Source organism: Sus scrofa, chromosome 12, assembly GCF_054392235.1.
Source record: "Sus scrofa isolate SSC_HxYL_T2T_F1_AM1 chromosome 12, Sscrofa_HxYL_maternal_Yorkshire_Landrace_v2.0, whole genome shotgun sequence".
Taxonomy (NCBI): domain Eukaryota; kingdom Metazoa; phylum Chordata; class Mammalia; order Artiodactyla; family Suidae; genus Sus; species Sus scrofa.
The window spans coordinates 611,028-630,679 of record NC_139394.1 but is presented as its reverse complement, the minus strand read 5'-3'; the positions used below and the strand labels follow the sequence as shown (position 1 = coordinate 630,679).

Sequence of the window (19,652 nt, the reverse complement as noted above, 5' to 3'; positions counted from 1 at the left end):
CTGACTAGTATCCAGGAGGATGCGGGTTCGATCTCTGGCCCTGCTCAGTGGATCAGGGATCCTTTGTTGCCGTGAGCTGTGGTGCAGGTTGCAGACGTGGCTCGGATCCCGCGTTGCTGTGGCTCTGGCGGAGGCCGGCGGCTGCAGCTCCCTTTGGGCCCGCAGCCTGGGAATTTCCATGTGCCGTGGGCGTGGCCCTAAAAAGTGGAAGGGAAAAGAGGTGCCAAGTACTGAAGAGCAGGAGAGGTGGAGAGAAGAGTGTCTGCAACTCCGAGTCCTGTTAACACTGTTCGTGTTTATCCAAGTAAGAGAAACTTAGTTTTACCAGGGTTCTTCTGCCTGAGCGTGGAGCCTTTAGTTTTGATTTTGTGGCTTGAGATGTGTGCTTGGGACCTGGTCACTTTTTGTTTAGGGGTTTGTTTAGGGGTCATTTTTTGTGTAGAGGTTTGCAATTCTGCTTTCCGGCTTTTATTGTTCATTTTGAAATCCCTCCCTTTCCTCCGTTGGTTGGTTCTTTTTCCCAGGGTTCTCATACACAGACGTGTGTGTTTATACTGAGCTTTACCATCAAAGTGCCTTTAAAGAACACCTGGTACAAAGCGGGGTGAGACACGGTCAGCATGCGCTTTGCTCTTCTGATCAGTACGTGCCTCTCTGACCTGAGTGCTTCACGGGAACAAGTTGCGGGACCAGCGGAGAGGCCGCCTCGGGAACTGGTGCAGGGAGGGGCCCGCGTGGGCAGACGTAGCGCCGCCCGGGCCTCTTGGTAGTGGGGGCGGGGGCGGAGGGCTGACGCTCACCTGGTTTGATCTGCTCTTACAATGATTTGCTGCTCTTTTTACTTCTGTGAAACAATCAAAATTATCCCCCTATTTTTTATTTTTGGCTTAGAAAAGTCAAGCAGTGGCCATTCGCATACCCTAAAGGGGAATGGTATTTCAGTAGCTGAACTCCATAGGGAAATCAAACTGTTTTGATGTATTTGCTCTGAAGGTAACCTACATAGAAAAACCAGTGAAAATTATAACATAGGTACCCACATAATCCCAACCCAGGAAGTAAGCCATTGTTAACCCCACAGCGTAGAAAATGCACTGGGAACCCCTGACGTGTTACCACCATTTTGCTAATTTCTGTATCCATCTACCCTTTAAAAAAACCCTCTCTGTTGAAATGTACTACGTGTACAGAGAAGCACATGTACCATTCATGTATAATTCGATGAATCTTCACAAACAGGAACTTACCCGTGTAGTCAGAATCCAGGCTAAAAACCAGAAAGTTTCCGGAAAACCTGCATAGCTTTTAAATGTGTTTCAGGCTCATACTCGTGTGAAAAGAAGTTCACTCTTAGAAGCAAACACAGATACCGTGTCTTCACCTGTCAGGCGTCAGAGTCCACTGGTGGCCGGAGCTCCCCCATACTCTGTCAGTCAGGCTGATGGCAGGTGGCCGTGTGAGCCCTTGTAGCCTGTGCCGGGGAGACGCCTGTGTCTGCAGTTGGAAACGTTGGGATGTGAAGGACGCGTGTCCTTGATGTGGTGCCGGTTACGAAGGCCGTGCTCAGCCCATCTGTGTGGGTGGGCCTGTGGGTGACAGTGAGGAGTGTGCAGGCAGCGGTCCAGCGTGGAGGGTGTGGTCCTGTTTTGTGGGAAGCAGAAACAGACCTGGAGACAGGTAGGTGCCCCATGGGGAGGGAAGGGCCCCCCTCATCACATTCCCTCTTGGGACTCTGCAGTGCTGCTCCTCTGGTCCAGGCTGGGCTTCCTGGGGGCTCTCGGCGATGGAGCAGACAACGGCAGGGGCCCAGGGTCGGCTCTAGGAAGAGTAAGGGTTGATGTCTTGCAGTGGGGCTGAAGGTAGTTTGGTTTTTTCATTTTCATGGACATTTGAGTGTTTGGTAAAAGTCTGAGCTAATCCTCGTGACAGTCTCAGAGGAGGGTGCTGTTCCCTTTCTGTGGAATGAGGGGCAGGTGCAGAGGTAATAGCTCTGCAACGTCCATGGGCTCTTGCGCTGGGTGATGGAGCCAGTCCAGTGGCCCAGCCTCCCCGGCGAGCAGTGACTGTCGCCTGAGGCAGGGGCTTGGGAGCTGCGTGCAGGAGGGAGAAGAAGGTCGGGATGGAGGTTGTATGTGTCGTGCCAGAGTTAAGGCCGGTGGGGTCGTAATGACCTTTTCTGGGCCTGGAGTCGATTATTCAGATCTCGTGCTAAAGACAAAGAAGTAATTGCACAGTATTTAACTGTGGGCTTCTGTGTGTTTTAGTCATGTGATTTGCTTATCTCAGTTTCTTTTTTAATGTATGCAACTGGGCACTTTTTCATTAATTCAACAAGTGTAGGGAGTTGCTCTTGTGGCTCATTGGGTTAAGAACCCAGCGGGTATCCATGAGGATGCAGGTTCAATCCCTCGCCTCGCTCAGTGGGTTAAGGATCTGGCGTTGCCATGAGCTGTGGTTGTAGGTCACAGATGAGGCTTGGGTCTGGTGTTGCTGTGGCTGTGGTGCAGGCCAGCAGCTCCAGTTCAACCCCTAGCCTGGGAACTTGTGTATGCCGCAGGTGCAGCCCTAAAAAGAAAAAAAAAAGTTTAAAAAAAAACTGAAGAAGCAAAACAAAAACCAAGTGTATCCTGAGGGCCTTCTCTGTGTACCAACAACTCTTCTGGTCTCCAGGTTATAACGTGAACCCTGCCGTGTTCCTGTGGAGCTTGCGTCCTGTTTGGTGACAGCAAGTGAATGCGCAGTAACAGTCACGTGGCCAGAGTGAGCTGAAGGACAGGCGGCAGGGAGGCCCTTGGATGGGTGGCTGAGAGGCAGGGTGTAGCTCTGACCTAGAGTGGGCCGAGGGCTCTGGGCCTTGGGAGTGGGGGGAGGTTGCACCCGCAGGACCTCCCTAGAGAAGCGGCTGTGCCTGCGGGCAGGAGAGACAGAGGCCAGCTTTCCCCGATTTTATGGGTGTATTTGGAGACAGGGCTTTTAGGATTAATTAAGATTAAGTGAGGGACGGAGTTCCCGTCGTGGCGCAGTGGTTAATGAATCCGACTAGGAACCATGAAGTGGCGGGTTCGATCCCTGGCCCCGCTCAGCGGGTTAAGGATCTGGCGTTGCCATGAGCTGTGGTGTAGGTTGCAGACGCGGCTCGGATCCCGCGTTGCTGTGGCTCTGCTGTAGGCTGGCGGCTATAGCTCCGATTAGACCCCTAGCCTGGGAACCTCCATATGCCGCAGGAACGGCCCTAGAAAAGACAAAAAAAAAAAAAAAGATTAAGCGAGGGAGCGCCCTGGTGGCCTAGTGGTTCATTTTGTTTGTTTATTCATTTATTTTTGGCCACACCCATGGCATGGGGAAGTTCCCAGGCCAGGGATTGAACCTGCGCCACAGCTGTAACCAGAGCCACAGAAGTGACCACGGTGGGTCCTTAACTGCTGAGCCAACAGGGAACTTGGCTGCAGCCTTTCTGGATCTTTGGACACCACATGTAGCTCTTGCTGTTTTAGAAAATTACCCTGGCTTTTGGGTGCAGACAGACCAGGGTGGGAACTTGAGAGAAGGGCTGGGTACAGGGCGCCAACAGAGCCGGGCAGCAGGTGAGGGGCGAGCCTGGGCACCCTCCTTGTGAGGGCTGTCTGTGCACCTGGGGTTGGCCACATCCCTGCCTGGCCTCCCTCCACTCAGTGCCAAGAGCACCTCTCTCCATCCCACAGCCTGTCTGCAGTCGCTGCCTGGTGCCCCTGGGGGCTGAGGCCCATCATCCAGGAGCCGGTGGAAATGGAAGTGTGGGAACTAGTGGTTTGGGGCTGCAGACAGAAGTTTTCCCATTGTTTTTCGCATGAATTGGTTTTGGTTTGTTGGGAGGGGGGTGTCTTTGTGTTTCTGTGACTTGTCACATGCGCAGTTGCATGTAACCATCTGATGGTCAAGGTGTGGCAGTTCCGACCCACTGAGGACTCGCTGGTGCTGCCCCTTTGGGACTGCACCCCCCCCCCCCCCCCGCATCCCCTGACCGGCCCTTGCTCTGATTTTGTCGTGTGGAGGCTGCTACAGAAATGGAATCACACAGGCTGTAACTCTGGGGAGCTGGCTCTTCTCACCCAGCGCAGTGCCCTGCAGAGCCGCCGCCGTACCAGTAGGCAGTCCTTTTTGTTTTGGATCTGCGCTCTGTGACGTGGGCCAAGGACACTGTCTCCCGTTGAAGGACGTCGCAGTAGTTTCCAGTTTGGGGCTATTACGAATACAGCTGCTGTGAGCATCCGTGCGATTTTCTGTGTAAATGCCCGCGTTCTTTTCCCCAGGAAATACCCAAGAGTGCAGTTGCTTGGACGGATGACACGTGTATGTTTAGCTTGATGGGAAGCCACCACGCGGGCCTCCTGGGTGGCTGCCCTGTTGCTTTTGCAGCGCGTGCTTTTCCACCTGCTCCGTCCCTGGGGCCGCCAGTCTTCTGGGTCTTACCCTCTGACAGGACTCGGAGGTACCTCGTGGAGGTTTTACTTGGCCGGGTCCTGATGGCCAGTGATATCATAGCATCGTTCCATGTCCTTATTTGCCATCTGTAGATCTCCGTGCGGTAGCTTCTTTTGAATCTGCCGCCCATTCTCTCAGGGTGTTCCTTGTTGTCTTACTGTTGTCTTTAGATAGATAGTCTGCGTATGTGTGAGTCCCTTGTTGCATGTGTGATTTGTAAAAATTTTCTCCTAGAATGTGAGCGGAGGAAGAAGGGGGCTTGTCTTTCATGTGTTAGCAGGGTCTCTGACAAGCAGACATTTTCATTCCTGGTGACGGGTGTGTTTTGAAGGTGGGTGCTCACGGCTTTGGGGGATTGGGTAAATCCTGTGTTTCTGGCCCGAGCAGCTGGGTGGCGCCCTTCGTTGCCAAGGAGAGCTCTGGAGAGGAGCTGGTGTGGGAGTCTTGTCAGAGGTCCAGCGTGGGCACAGACGAGGCAGCAGTGGGGCGGTGGGAGACGGGTCCAGCGTGCAGGAAACGGAGCTTTTGGAATCATTCGGGTGTCGGGGGCTGAAGGTCACAGGCCTGGATGCACCCAGCGGAGCGTGGGTGTTGGCTGAAAAGCCCAGAAGTTCGCATCTTGGCCGGGGACCGTGGATGTGGGTTAGGAGGGAGGAGAGTGCCCTGGGGTGGAGAAGGAGCCCCGAGGGGCAGGCAGGGCACGGGGCCTCCACTGGTTCTGCTCCATCCTCGGAGACTGGAGTGCTGACCGGCAAGGTAGAGGGCAGGGAACCTGAGGGCAGCGGCCTCAGAGGCGGGGGTGTGAGGGAGGAAGAAGCCAGGCAGCGACTGTCACATGCTGCCCAGTGGTGTCCTTTCTGCCAGACCAGAAGGTGGGCAGTACACCTTGAAGAAGTAGGAGGGACATGTGACCTCCACGTGCTGGACCCTGCCTTGGTGGCCACCCAGGTCAGACAGGGCGGTGGGCAGAGCTGGCCATGAGCTGGGTACCCTGGCTGGATGCACAGAGGTCGGCTGAGCCCTTGGCCGTTTACCTGCTCTCTAATCAGGCACTGGCAGCTGGGGTGACATCGAGGCTCAGAGGCCATGAGTCTTTGGAGCTGATTGAAAATTTTATTCTTTGAAGGTGTCCGGCTTGCATTACTTGAAGTACATGTAAAATATTCCTGAGTGAGGCCAAGGGAATAGTAAAGGTGTTAAATGGCAAAGCTCTCCCAAGAATTGAGTATCTGGCTTTTATTTGCTAAGTAAAAAGGGTGATGGGATTTTTTTAAGACAAAAGGAATGGTTTTTCTTAAATAAGAAATAACCACAGGAGTTCCCGTCGTGGCTCAGTCATTAACAAATCTGACTAGGAACCATGAAGTTGCGGGTTCGATCCCTGGCCTCGCTCAGTGGGTTAAGGATCCGGCATTGCCGTGAGCTGTGGTGTAGGTCGCAGGCGTGGCTTGGAACCCCCAGTGCCGTGGCTGTGGTCTAGGCCAGCGGCTGCAGCTCCGATTAGACCCCTAGCCTGGGAACCTCCACTCCATATGCTGTAGATGCAGCCCTAGAAAAGACAAAAAGACCAAAAAAAAGAAAGAAAGAAAAAAGAAATAACCACAAAATTGTTGCTTAATGACGCAGATGCATTCATGTATTTATCCTGAAAGGAGTAGCGCTGATGAAGTGTCGGTTGAGCCTCTTGAGTCTGCTGAGCCTTTCCTCCTGCTGGGCTGGCCTCGGCGATGTTTTCGCTCTCACCACCAGGGTTTCTAGGTCGCGAGACACCGCGTTTGCGGTTTCAGTCATTAAAGCGACTCGTAACCCACGGGATGAGCTTGAGGTGGGCTTCTTGCTGATCCTGCACACAAGTCGAGGCTCTGCGACGAGCCGTGGGCGGGACGCCCAGGCCCTGCCTACAGATGGGCGCTGACGCTCGGCGTTTCTTTTCCAGGTGCACATTCAGGTTCCCGAGCACAAACATCAAGATCACGTTCACTGCCCTGTCCAGTGAGAAGAGGGAGACGCAGGAGGCGCCCGAGTCCCCGGTGAAGCCGGTGCAGGCCCACATCTCGCCGCTGACCATCAACATTCCAGACACCATGGCCCACCTCATCAGCCCGCTCCCCTCCCCGACAGGAACCATCAGGTACGGCGGCTGCCGTGGTCCAGGTTTCAGTCTTTGCCTCTTGCCTTGGGACGTACAGCAGCCAGCAACGCGTGGCGACCCCTGTGCTCTCCCGCGTGGAGCGATGTCGAGGGCGCTTGAAACATCCCTTAGTTTCTGAGCACTCTTTGCTCTCAGGTTCCTGCCTGTGAAGTGCAACTCCCGAATGTTCCTGGTTTTCGCTCGGAGGTTCTTCTGTTTGAGCGTGAGGTGAAGGGACAGATGGTTTGTCGTGTTGGTCTAAAGCGTGAGATGGATTTTCAGTAGGATTTTGAGTGTTTTGAGTGGGCTACAGTTTCACGTAGATTTTACACGTTGGATTACTTACTGAGTTTGATCCCCGAGAGAGAGAAACCTGTGCTTGTCCTGATGTCCTGAGAGACGCTCGGAGCCTCAGGACGTGGAGGACGGTGCCTTCGGGGCACACACTCCACCGGCGCCCCAGCTGTCAGGGCGGTAGAGGAGGGTCAGGTCGGGAGCCGTCCCCGGACCCCCAGCCGCTTGCTCTTGGGTCTCTGCTGGGCCTCTCGGACAGGCCAGAATGTCAGACCTCTTACATTCTCTTGCGTCTTAGGAGAGCCAAGTGTTATTTGGATCTTTTTCCACATGAGGTACAAAATGAGCACGTTTGCTTCTCTCGAGAGCCAGGCTCCTGCTGTCCAGGTGTGCCCGCAGGGCATGGCTGGGAAGGCCTTGCCTTGTCCACCCAGACTGACCCTACCTGGAACCTGTAGCAGATTGAGGAGAGCACAGAGGGCCTGGCGGCTCTGGGTCATAGCTTTCAGTCAGGGCTTCTGTCTCTTACCTTGAACCAGCTTCGATAGAAAGGTATCCCCCTGGCGAGGCCTCTGGCTGCACCCCTCCTCTGCCTCCCGTGGCAGCCGCTCTGCAGGGATGCTGCTCCGTCTCCTGCTTGGTGAACCAGCCCACGTGTGACTCGATGGACCAGGCCCTGTGTCTGTGGGCAGGTGCAGGTCAGCAGCCACGTGGCCAGTTTTGACTCTGCACCGTGTGAAAAGTGGGCAGAGGTCACAGAGGGAAGGGCACAGCCCTGAGTTGGCCGTCGACACTGCCTGGCACGTGCGGGTGTCGGGGAAGCAGAGGAGGTTTGGACCAGCTCCTGATCCAGTCTCTCTTCACCCCTTGTTCCGTCTTCATCCTGTTTTCCTTACTCAGGCCTCCCATGGCCCCCTGACCCCATGCGCCCTCCTCTTGAGACAGCTTCAGGGGAGCCCATCTACTTTTTTTTTTTTTTTTTTTTTGGTCTTTTGAGGGCTGCACCTTTGGCACATGGAGGTTCCCAGGCTAAGGGTCTAATCAGAGCTGTTGCCACCAGCTGACGCCACAGCACCGTGGGATCCGAGCTGCGTCTGTGACCTACACCACAGCTCACGGCAACGCTGGATCCTTAACCCACTGAGCGAGGCCAGGGATCGAACCCACAACCTCATGGCTCCTAATCGGATTCGTTTCCGCTGTGCCACGACAGGAACTCCCCCACCTGCCTTTCACACCACATCCAGCCAGTGGAGCCGCTCACCTGCCCCATGGCAACACTTCTCAAAAGTCAGCTGCTTTCAAATCATAAAGCAGGGGCGTTCCCACTGTGGCGTAGGTTAAGAATCCAGCTGCAGTGTCTGGGGTCACCACGGAGGTGCAGGTTCGACCCCCAGCCTGGCCCAGTGGGTTAAGGGCCCTGTATGGCCACAGATGTGGCGTATGGATTCAGTCTCTGGCCTGGGAGCGTCCAGACCCTGAGGGTGCATGTGGTCCTGCCATCTGCCTTGCTCCTTTCCGCCCAGTGCCCGGGCGCTGTTCCTGGCGTGCGGGTGAGTGCGCGTGCCGACCGTCCACAGCAGTGGTCCAGAGCCCCTAAGTGCTGCGCTTCGTGCAGGTGTCTCGCCACCCCCTGGGCCCCTCGTTTCAAGGTTGGTTTTTTGGACACAACTACTGTTTTTTAGGTATTTTTCCAGACATTTACATTGACAACTCTTGTCCTTTTTACCCAAAGCACAAATGAGAATTAATCATACCTACTGTTTTATAACTTACTGGATTTTTTTAACAATCTTAACTTGGTATCCTTCCATTTCAGTAGCTTGTTCTTATTTATTTTTTTATTTATTTGGGCTGTACTCCAGTCATACGGAGGTTCCCAGGCCAGGGGTCAAAGTGGGGCTGTAGCCACCGTCCTACGCCACAGCCACGGCAGCGCCAGATCCTTCACCCGCTGAGCGAGGCCAGGGATCGAAACTGTCCTCGTGGATGCGAGTCTGATTCGTTTCCACTGAGCCACAGCGGGAACGCCGCCTGTTCTCTTTTTAAAGTACAATACTGTACAGAAGGGGGTAACTTAAATATGGAACTTGGCGAATTGTCGCAAACAGATAGGGCCTTTAATCAGCAGATCAAGAATCTGAATGTTCCCAGCATCACAGCCTGGCCTTACTACCTTACGAACAATGGTGCATGTTTAAAAATGGGTTCCTTTCTCTGATTTCTGGGTATTCCCTGAGCCTGTCACAGCCCCCTCTCCTCTTTTGTGTCCTGTCCTCAGCCTGGCTGCCCTCTCCCTCTCCCTCTCCCTCTCCAGACTCCCCCTCACCTTTCTGCTGTAGCTGAAAGCTATGTTTTTCGTCGCAGCCTGTCCTCAGCTCCCTGAGGGGGAGCGGGGAGCGAACAGTGCTATCCCCTGCCAGGCTGAGCCCTGGAGCCCTGAGACAGGGCCCTGTGTCCTTGGTAAGTTCCTAGGATGACACATGTGGAAGCAAATACTGGATTTCTTGGGGTGAGCTTCCGTTTCAGAGGATTGACGGGTGAAATTTATTTCTCTGAAATAAGAGCCAGTTATTGAAACATCGTGTGATATGTGATCAGTGAGAGGCTGATGGGAACAACCTTTTCTCGTCTACAGTGCTGCAAACTCCTGTCCATCCAGCCCCCGGGGAGCAGGGTCCTCGGGGTACAAAATGGGCCGTGTGATACCATCTGACCTCAATTTAATGGCTGACAACTCACAGCCAGAAAACGAGAAGGAAGCTTCAGGTGGAGACAGCCCGAAGGTAAATGTTTTATAGCCTCGAAACAGAACCCAGGGGCCACACGCACCCCTGGGCTCACTTCCTCGCCTGCGTGTCAAGGAGCAGCACCACCGGGCCTCCTGCGAAGTGTCCCTCGGCGTGGATGCAGGCTCACTGCTGACCATGCTCCAGGTGCCTGCCTCCTTGCGGTCCCTCCGCACTGGGCCCTCCCCAGTGGCCGCTGCGGGCTGAGGTCTGAACCCTTGGTCCTCAGGGGCTTGGCGCCTGGTGTCCCAGGACACTGCTCCTGGGGCTTAGTCCTGCTGTCCCAAATGCTGAAGGTTCTGTCTCTGCACACCAGTGCACTCAGACCCATGTTGGGAGCACCCATCAGCCTCTCTTGGCAGGCATTGTCAGTGGCCCACAGTAGGACCACGACAGTTTCTCTGACCCAGTAATGCCCCTTCCAGGACGTCGTCTAAGGGAAACGGACAAAACCGCAAACAAAAGTTCATATAAAACAAAACTGAAGGCAGCCCAGTGTCCTTCACCGAGGAAGGATGGTTAAGGGGCTGTTATGTGACCCAGTTGCGGATTGAAGCGCCCTTGGTGTAATGCTGGGTGAGCAAGGAGTCAGACCAGGCGTGGTGTTACTTTAAGCACGCGTTTACACCGTGTGGTAGGACACGGCACAGCTGTGGGGTCACTGACCGTGCCTGTGTGCTCTCCCCAGGAGCCTGGCACACGGGGTGCAGGGCAGGGGCAGACGCAGAGGCCCCCTGAGGGTTCCAGCTTGTGCATCTGTTTCAAGGCAGAACCAATGGTGGTGTTTCAGATGCACAGCTTCCCTTGCAGCAGGGTCATGGGTAGGCCAAGCGCCAGGAGGCAGGTGGAGCGGGCAGGGGCAAGGGAGCTTCAGGGCTGCGCGTTCTCCACCCCGTGTGGGCTGCACTGCTGTGCACGGCCCCTTTTCAGCAGATAGGGCTGGATGGCCTTTCCTGTCTGTTACACTGTTGAATGTGCTGAAAGCTTTCGTAAAAGATTGAAACGAGCGGGTGAAGAAGGCTTGTGCTCCTGCCCGGCCGGGACCCAGGGACAGCCCGGTGCTGGGGAATCTCGGCATTGGGACGTGGGGTGCTGGGTTCTGGGGGCCCTCGGTCTCTCTGCAGTGAAGCCCGCCTTCCCTTTGGTGCCCCGCCCCCTTCGCCATGCCCCCTGCAGGCCACTGCTGCCTGCTCCTCTGCGTGTGCCCCCCAACAGTGTCTCACGTGTCGGTTGCTAAGGCGTGTGTGAGGAGAGCCAGCGGGAAGGTGTTCTCGCGTGGTGCCCTGTTTGCACCGGCTTCCTGCCTCGGGCTTCCTCTGGACATGCCTGTTTCCCAGTTCACAGCCAGAGGGCCTGTGTGCCAGCATGGGGTTCTGAGCTGTCACAGGGCCGAGGAGCCCCGGGTGGCCTGGGCTGGGTGCTGGTGCCTCCGAGGAGGTTTGTCCTCTGGGCGGAGGCCCTTGACAGACGCTCGGTGCTTCTGAGCAGCCACGACTCCGTGCCACGGAGCAGGGCGTTGCTCCCCCATCTCATGCAGCGAGGACCCTGCCCAGGGCCCGGGAGACATGCAGGCTCACTACACTGCTCGCCCCGCAGGCCTGGCCCAGCTCTTGACTTGACTGCTGGGTCCACTGATGCGCCCTCGGCCGCGGCTCAGGCACAGAGACCGCTGGACTCTGCTGGGCTCATGCAGCTCTTCTCATCTTAGTCTGTTCATTTTTGCCACTTGGACGTTCTCCTTATGTGGTTTTTATGTTCTTTTTCGCACTCCTCCATTTGCTTCTTCCAGTTTCTCCAAATGCTTTTCCCTGAAATTATATGACTTTTTAGGAAAGAAAACTAAGCCTTATCTCAAGAATGCTCAGAAGCATCAAGAGTGGAATCCTAAATTCGGTAAAGATTTTTGATAACTTCAAATTTTGGTAACTTTTTTTTTCACTTGAATACAGGATGATTCGAAGCCACCTTATTCCTATGCACAGTTAATCGTTCAAGCAATCACGATGGCTCCTGACAAGCAGCTCACCCTGAACGGCATTTACACGCACATCACCAAAAACTACCCCTACTACAGGACCGCGGACAAGGGCTGGCAGGTAGGTCCCACTCCGTTCGCCATCGGCTCCTTGTGTCCCGCGTCCCGTAGATGCTGACTGGCGGCTGAGTGGCGAGTCGTGCCAGGGCACAGTCGGAGGGAGATGAGTGGGGGGTCTCTCTTGCTGGGAGAGGACGGGTCAGCGGCCTGCTGGTGCCCTCTGCTCTGACCACCTCAGCACAGAGCAGGAGGCGACGCCGCAGCCCGTTTCTTTGTGTCGTGGTCTTCGTGGTGGGGGGGGTCGTGGCCTGTTGATCGATTGTCGATCGTTGTCGATTCCACCCGCGCAGCGCGGGCGGTGGAGCCGCGTGAGGAGCCCTCCTTCCCCTTGACGGTCGTTCCCGCCGCCCTCGGCTGCCGCTGCCCACGGATGTAGCTTTTGAAGCTCGCGCACACACGGTTTTCTGACTGTTTCACTGAGGAACCCTTTGTTCAGACGTTCCGGCCCCCCGTCGGCCGCTGTGTAAACCAGCCGGGCGCTCTGCCGCCCCGCGTCAGCTGGGGCCGCCCGGCCTGTCCCCTGTGCTCCCGGCCTGGGCCTGGGCCTGGGCCTCCTCAGAAGACACTTTGAAATCGGTGCATAGTATTTCCATTATTTCGCTTTTTAAATTGAGTTCAGTATTTAAACCTTTACATTGTATAAGCAGAGAAGAAATACACATTTGTGATTTTTGAATTCATTTGGTAACCAGTGATAGCTTCAGAATTCCTTCGAGGCTTAATGAGCAAGTGGTCCATGAAAAAGGCGTCTGTCGCACCATGACCCTAATCAGGTGATGGGGGCGGGGGTGGGGAGAGGGTAACCTTTCCCCCCTTAATGGAGGGTAGGCACTTTGCTTCTGCCTGCAGGTGTACAAACATGTCATCATAAAAACGGTGTCCCAGCCAAATCCTGAGTATTTCCTTTATAAGGGGTCTTCAGTCATGTCAGGATATTTGGTTGGAGAAGGTGCAGGCGAGACCAGCCTCCCCATCGGCCTGGATCATCCTGCTGCCCCCCACCCCCACCCCCCGTTCTCCGCGAGGGGGCATTTGGTGGTCGGCGGCGAGGGAGGTGCTGGTTGGGCGAGGGCTCCCCTGTCGGCTGTGGGCCGGTCTTCCTCTCAGTGTAGGAAGTCCTGGCAGCACTTGCCAGGTTGAATCTGTTACCACGAGGTTGTGCTGCAAAGAAACGTGAAACAGAAGAAGCAGAAGCAGAGAGTTACCTTGGTCCGTCTGGGTAGTGGCTGCCGGCGGACCCAGCTCCCTGTGCGCAGGCAGGCGAGGCCTCTGAGCGCAGTGCAGTCACGGCCAGGTCCGTGTGCCCGCCTCTGATGGTTTGTGATGCCACTGAGCTGGGCGTTCGTGGGAGTGAGTGTTTCTAAGAGCCTGGCCAGACTTGCGGTGGTCTGTTTCCCTCCTGGCCGTGTTGCCCTGTGCGTCGTGGCATCTGTTTATGTGACAGCTGGTTCCAGGCATCCCCAAGTTTTCTTGCTAAAGAAGGCTGGAGGGCCACTGCATCCAGGCCTCAGCCTCCTGGGGAGTGAGTCAGGCCAGGAGTGGCCGTGGCCCTTAGAGGTGACTCCTGGATGCACGGATTGCTGCTGGCTCCTGGAAGTGACTTCGCAGCCCACTTGGAACCTAGAGTCACAGTCAGAACCGAAAGCCAAACGCCCCTGCTATTGAACCGTCATTAACACTTGTTTGTATTGAGGCAGAGCTTCCAGGCCTGCCCGCTTGCATCTCTCACAAGTATCCTATCCTAATAAATCTATTTCTTGCCTATCAAAAACAAAAAAAAAAAAAACAAAAAAACCCCACTGGTTTGTGTTGAGACATCTTTTCTGTCCAGGTCCAGGTCCGTAAGGGTGACTGTGACGCCTGCCTGCGTCAGGCTGCGCCTGCTCCAGCCCTCCTCTAAGTGACGGACAGGCCTGCAGAGGCCCTCTGCCCTGGGCCTCCCGGCTCTCCCAGCACCCCCGTCCCTGTCCTGTCACGGGACTCAGAGCTGCCCGTCCGAGTGCCTGCACTGAGAGTGTCCAGGCGGAGGGCCCTCCCTCCAGCTGTGGGTTCAAGATCACACCCTGCCCTCCCTCCGTTCCTAGGGCGACACTGCCCACCAGGCCTGCTCTGAGCTCTCGGTGCCGGTCCGGGGCTCCTCTCCGACTGACTGCGGGCGTTTCGCAGTCTACCTGTGGCAGAGCTGCCCGCTCTGGAGCAGACGTGGGATGCAGCACGGTGGTCTGAGAACCCAGCTGTAGGACGGCCTGTTTCCGGGTACTCGGGGCAGAGTGTTTCCTTCCCTACGGCTTTTAAATTTTACCCGGCCCAGAGCTGAGGTGTTTGTCGTGACTGTGAAAGGTTTGAGAGTTCTGGGCTCTCGGCCTCCGAAAGGACCAAGCGGGTTCCTCACGTGCGCCGAGTGTGCCCACCTCACCTGCACTGGACTCTCCCCTGGGAGGTGCCGCCCCCCGCCAGCTGGGTCCTGGGAGCAGCCCCGCCCAGGGTACTTAGGCTCAGCGTTGCAGCTCCTTGTCTTCACGAGTCGCTTTCAGTAATAACCTGCCTTTTCCCTGAAGACGTCACGATAATTTCTGGATGCCTGCAACTGAATGAGGGTGGTTCCGATGTGTGTCGCTTGGTTTGACCACATCATAGCGGCCTTAGGTTTCCTCAGAAACACAGTATTTATTCTCCGGTGTCTAAACATCTCTTATTATCTCTTCATACTTTCTAGAGTCTTGGTGGCCGCAGGATTGCATGTGACCGTGTATTAACGGGGCTCATTTGCCTGTAGGATTGTTTTCAGACTGGAGACTGATGACTCAGGGTGGGTTCTGTTAGGTTTTCAGGGCGGAAAAGAGTGTCTCTTTGACCTCAGAGCTGACTGTACAGCCTGTGGGGTGGGTGTGCGGGGTAACGGGACAGCAGCATTGCTGCCTCTGGTCCTGACCTTTGTCAGAGGGTAGAAATCCCGGCGGCCCAGGCCCCTGAAGTCGCCTCCGGATCTGCACTGTGCTAGCCCTCCTCCAACAGCATGAGCCTGCCCCACCCCAGGCTCTGCAGGGCCAGCCTTCGTAGGGAGCTCTGGACCCTCCCCCGCTGCTGACAGCCAGTGGCTCCCCAGTGCCATCGTCCCGGCTGCCTCTCTCCATCCGCGGTCCTGGAATCTGCCGCCTGCTCCACACTCGCGTAAGGTGGAGAAGGGGCGCCTGTCACAGAGTTGACCTTCTGGAGGGATTAATAGAAAAATCTTGGTGATCAGCCAGGCCCTTTGATAAAACGTTATAACGTCTGTGGTTATGAAGATATTATAAGTCTGATATAACTTACCTGTGAACAGTCTCACAAATCACAGGCACAACCTAGCCTGCCCTGCATGTTGCCGGCGAGGTGGCAGATGGCCACAGGCGTTGGTGGCTTACCATGGCCTGAGACACGGTTCTTGAGCAGTCCCTTCAGTTGGCTGTAAAGTAGTAATTGGCGTGTCTTGATTTCTGAGCCACCTCTGGCCACTTAGAATTTCAGGTCATTGCTAGCAGTTCTACTAGAAAGCCAGGTGGGGAACTTAGAAATGATTTTTGGATGGCCAAATTTTAGTTTTGGGTTGACACTTTAATAGTTTATTGATTTTATTTTATTTTTAATTTATTTATTTTCGGGGGTGTGTGTGTCTTTTTGTCTTTTTAGGGCTGCACCCGTGGCATATGGAGGTTCCTAGGCTAGGGGTTGAATCGGAGCTGTAGCCACCAGCCACAGCCACAGCAAGGTGGGATCTGAGCCGCATCTGCAACCTACACCACAGCTCACAGCAGCGCCAGATCCTTAACCACTGAGCAAAGCCAGGGATCGAATCTGCATCCTTATTTATGGATGCTAGTCAGGTTCGCTAACCGCTGAGCTACGGTGGGAACGCCTATAGTTTATTAATTTTAAATTTAAGCATTAATGCAAATGCACGAAACGACCAGAAGGCATGACTCCGTCCAGCTTCCCCTGAGATTTCGGAGGTCTCGGGATGCGGTACGGTGGAGAGCTGCCCTTAGATCCTGTACAAACCGTGAGCTGAGCTTTTAGTCCTAGAAAGAATGGATTTAGGAATCGAGGAAGAAGTTTTCTCCGTGTGCCTCAAGAGATTATTTTGAGGGTGAAATAAAGTATCTAGAAGTTCTTTTACTGGAAGGTGGTGTCAGTAATATTTTTTAAACTTTGGCCCATTTTTCCTCTTTGCTAGTTTTCTCCTTTGCTATCCTATCCTGGATTATTCATTTTAAAGGCTATGACATATGCTTTTAGGTAGTTTTGTGCTCAGAAAAGTGTTTTAAAGGAATGGTGATCCCAGCTCTGTGGTCTCCTTGGTTCCTACCTGGTGGGAAGGTGGAAGCGGACGTCCTTCCCGTTGGAAACAGCGTCTTTGTGTGTGGCATCGATTTCTCACCCCGTCCGCGTCCCCCAGCCCTCCCTCCTTGCTCCCTGGTGCCCACTTGCCATGCCGTTCACAGTGCTGGTATCCTCGTGCCCTCCTCTCCTTGGCAGCCCTGTGGCAGCCTCTGTGTGGTCACACCGCGGCTCCTCCTTGGCCCTGGGGAGGGCTGGGTCCTTCCCGTGCTGGGCTGCCGGAGCCGAGCCTCAGGGTTGCTGCTTTGCAGGGCACTAAAACTGGGGCACATTTTAATTTCTCAGCAAAGAAATGTATGAATTCTACGTATTTTTTTATGTTTCATAGAATTCAATTCGCCACAATCTCTCTCTGAATCGTTATTTCATCAAAGTACCACGTTCCCAGGAAGAACCAGGCAAAGGCTCATTCTGGAGGATAGATCCTGCCTCTGAAAGCAAATTAATAGAGCAGGCTTTTAGGAAAAGACGGCCTAGGGGCGTGCCTTGCTTTAGAACCCCTCTGGGACCGCTCTCATCTAGGTAAGGAAAAAAGACAAAAAGCTCACTTACTGGTCAGTAAATTTACCTTTGAAATGCTGGTAAATTTTCCTGATTAAATGGTGGGATGGGGATTTGGAAAAAAGTGTTGAACGCCACCCACGGGTTGTTGTTTCTAATGGTCTGGAACAGTCGGGATTGTGTTACGTTTCACGCCTGTGTAGCAGTTGTGGCCTCGCTGACCCCGTGGGGTCCACGCAGTGAGGCGACATGTCGGCCGCAGAGTGATGCCGCCTCGAAGCTATGGTGTCCCTTTCTTTGCCACTGGAAAGCTCTTTACAGCTACATCTCAGCTGCTTTAAATTCAGGGTTGATCCGTACAGTGTTTGTTGCCTGATTTTAAAATACGTATTTTTAGCTTCGTTAATAGATACCCTCTTTTTGAACAAAATGGGAATGACCCTAAGAGTGAGCCCCAGCCGGCTCACGCGCTGCCTGGCTGTGGACGGGGGCTGCTTAGAGCGGGCGGCTGTGTGGCCTGTGCTGGGTGTGGAGCAGCGGCACCCTGGCACGCGGTGGCTCTGTCACTTCCGTCCCCGTCTTGCTGAGTGTCCGCCCCAGGGAACTGTGACACATGACGCCACTTTTTGCAGAATACACATACTAAAACAGCAGGACGGCTTTGTGAGTGCTTTACCTGTGAAAATCCATTCTCTTCTCTTTGGTGATGCAGAAGTGCCCCAGCCTCTCCCAATCACGCTGGAGTGCTCTCTGCTCACTCCAGTGGTGCCCAGACCCCTGAGAGCCTGTCGCGGGAAGGTTCACCAGCCCCTCTGGAGCCTGAGCCTGGCGCCTCACAGCCCAAACTTGCTGTCATCCAGGAAGCCCGGTTTGCCCAGAGTGCGCCAGGTGAGGTGTGCCGCGGGCAGGTGTGGCGGGAGAGGTGGGTCAGATGGGCATGTGAGCCGGGCTCCTGGGAGAAGAGACAGCGGGAGACCACGGCTCCTTTGTCCCTTGTCCTGATACTCTGCACAGCACCTGAGTGTATTTCATAGGCTCTGAAAAACTGCTAGCACTGTGTTTAAATAGTCAGTCAGCATTCTTCTACGTGACTCTTGGCAGGTGCCTGAAAAAGAACTGTTTCTCAGTTGGTTGCTTCGTCATTCAGAAATCTGAAAAAAAAAGTTTCCCTTAAAAAAATGAAATAAAACAGATAAACTAGACATAGGCAGCAAAAAAAAAAGTCTCTTTGCTGAGTAGGTAAGTATCTTGTCGTGTGCTTGCAAAATTATGATGCAGAATGAAACTGTGTGCCCCAGAGAATTTTTAAAAAAAGGTACGAGTTCCCATCTTAGCTCAGCGGTAATGAAGCCGACTAGTATCCACGAGGGTGCAGCTCCGATCCCTGGCCGCCCTCAGGGGTTGAGGCTCCAGCCTTGCCATGAGCTGCGGTGTAGGTCACAGACACAGCTCAGATCTGATGTTGCCGTGAGCTGTGGTGAAGGTCAAAGATGCAGCTCCGACTTGACCTCTAGCCCAGGAACCTCCATGTGCCGAGGGTGTGGCCCTAGAAAGACAAAAAAAAGGAATCTGACTACATCCGAGATTGCGTTTTTAGTAGTTAGCTGTACGCACTAAATGTCCTCATCCAGTTCTGCGTTTCGTTCACTGTGAGTGACGTCTTTTGTTCCAGGAGGGTGGGGGCACCTCCTCTTTTCCTCACCTCATCTGCTTGTTGCCAGTGGGGGTCACGCTGGTTGGGGTGCACGAGCCTCACTCTGCTCCTGTCCTCGGCAGGCTCCCCTCTGTCTGGTCAGCCAGTCTTAATCGCCGTGCAGCGACCACTGCCACCGACGATCAAGCCTGTCACCTACACTGTCACCACCCCTGTGACCACTTCGACCTCCCAGCAGCCCGTCGTGCAGACGGTCCACGTCGTCCACCAGATCCCAGCGGTGTCCGTCACCAGCGTGGCCGGACTGGCCCCAGCAAACACATACACCGTCGCGGGGCAGGCTGTGGTCACTCAGGCGGCCGTGCTGGCCCCCCCCAAGGCTGAGCCCCAAGAGAACGGGGACCACAGAGAGGTAAAAGGTGAGTGGTGGGAGCAGGCACTTGGGGGCGCTTTTCAGGCTCTGGAAGCCTTGTTCATCCCAGCCCCTTTCTAACGGGTCACCTTCTGTGGCGCCAGAGCAGGGCTGCTCGCTCCTGATGGTTTTGTTTTAAACTGGTGAGATTTCTGTACGCTGCCCAGTAATGTCCGTTGGTGTCATTTTTCCCCCTTTCTTTGAATGTAGTGAAAGTGGAGCCTATCCCTGCCATTAGCCACGCCACGCTAGGTGCCGCCGGCCGGATCATTCAGACGCCCCAGGCCACCCCTGTCCAGACCGTCACCATCGTGCAGCAGGCCCCTCTAGGTCAGCACCAGCTTCCCATAAAAGCTGTCACGCAGAACGGGACTCACGTGGTGCCCATCCCCGCCGTCCACAGCCAGGTGAACAACGGTAAGCGGCGTTCTCCCCGGTGTCTGGGCGCTGATAGCGCCGGCGATGGCCCCCGCTCTCCTTTCATGAGGGGCGGGGGTCAGGGTTTTGGTTCCCACTGTTCCCGCCTTAATTTTCTCATCCGAAGAAACGCTCGCGTTTCTGAAGTGCAAGGAGCAGAGATGCTCTAGGAAGTGGGACGTGGCTGTGACCGCTGGCGCCCGCGGGCAGAGCCGTCTGGGGAGAGCCCCTTTCTACGCACCCAGAGAGGTGAAGATGCCCCTGCCTCCCGCAGACGTCTGGGTGGGGCCTGGGGCCGTCCCCAGGGGTCTCCCCGGGGGCAGGAGGGGTGCTGCTGTTCTCACGCCCACGGCTGAGGGGGCTCAGCTTTGAGACCAGAGGAGCTTTCCTTCTGCTCAGCCCCGGGGAGCAGTGTGAAGGCTGGGGTCCAGCTGGCTGTTAAGTCAGCTCAGGAGCTGGTGGTCCTGGACCACGTGTGAGGATGTTTCAGCGGCGACCTCACCCCGCGTGTGCAGTGCCTG

The 19,652-nt window shown here is 55.1% G+C and overlaps 1 protein-coding gene across 2 annotated transcripts in view; it reads left to right on the top strand.

Moving 5' to 3' along the window:
* FOXK2 (forkhead box K2) overlaps positions 1-19,652 on the top strand; it is a 54,781-nt gene that overhangs the window by 23,329 nt on the left and 11,800 nt on the right. For both annotated transcript variants that reach the window (XM_013989821.3, XM_003357920.5), the window contains exons 2-8: positions 6,398-6,592; positions 9,525-9,672; positions 11,625-11,771; positions 16,476-16,669; positions 17,361-17,536; positions 18,425-18,721; positions 18,925-19,131. In XM_013989821.3, the coding sequence (XP_013845275.2) occupies positions 6,398-6,592; positions 9,525-9,672; positions 11,625-11,771; positions 16,476-16,669; positions 17,361-17,536; positions 18,425-18,721; positions 18,925-19,131 (1,364 nt within the window). The remainder of the gene's footprint in view (positions 1-6,397; positions 6,593-9,524; positions 9,673-11,624; positions 11,772-16,475; positions 16,670-17,360; positions 17,537-18,424; positions 18,722-18,924; positions 19,132-19,652) is intronic.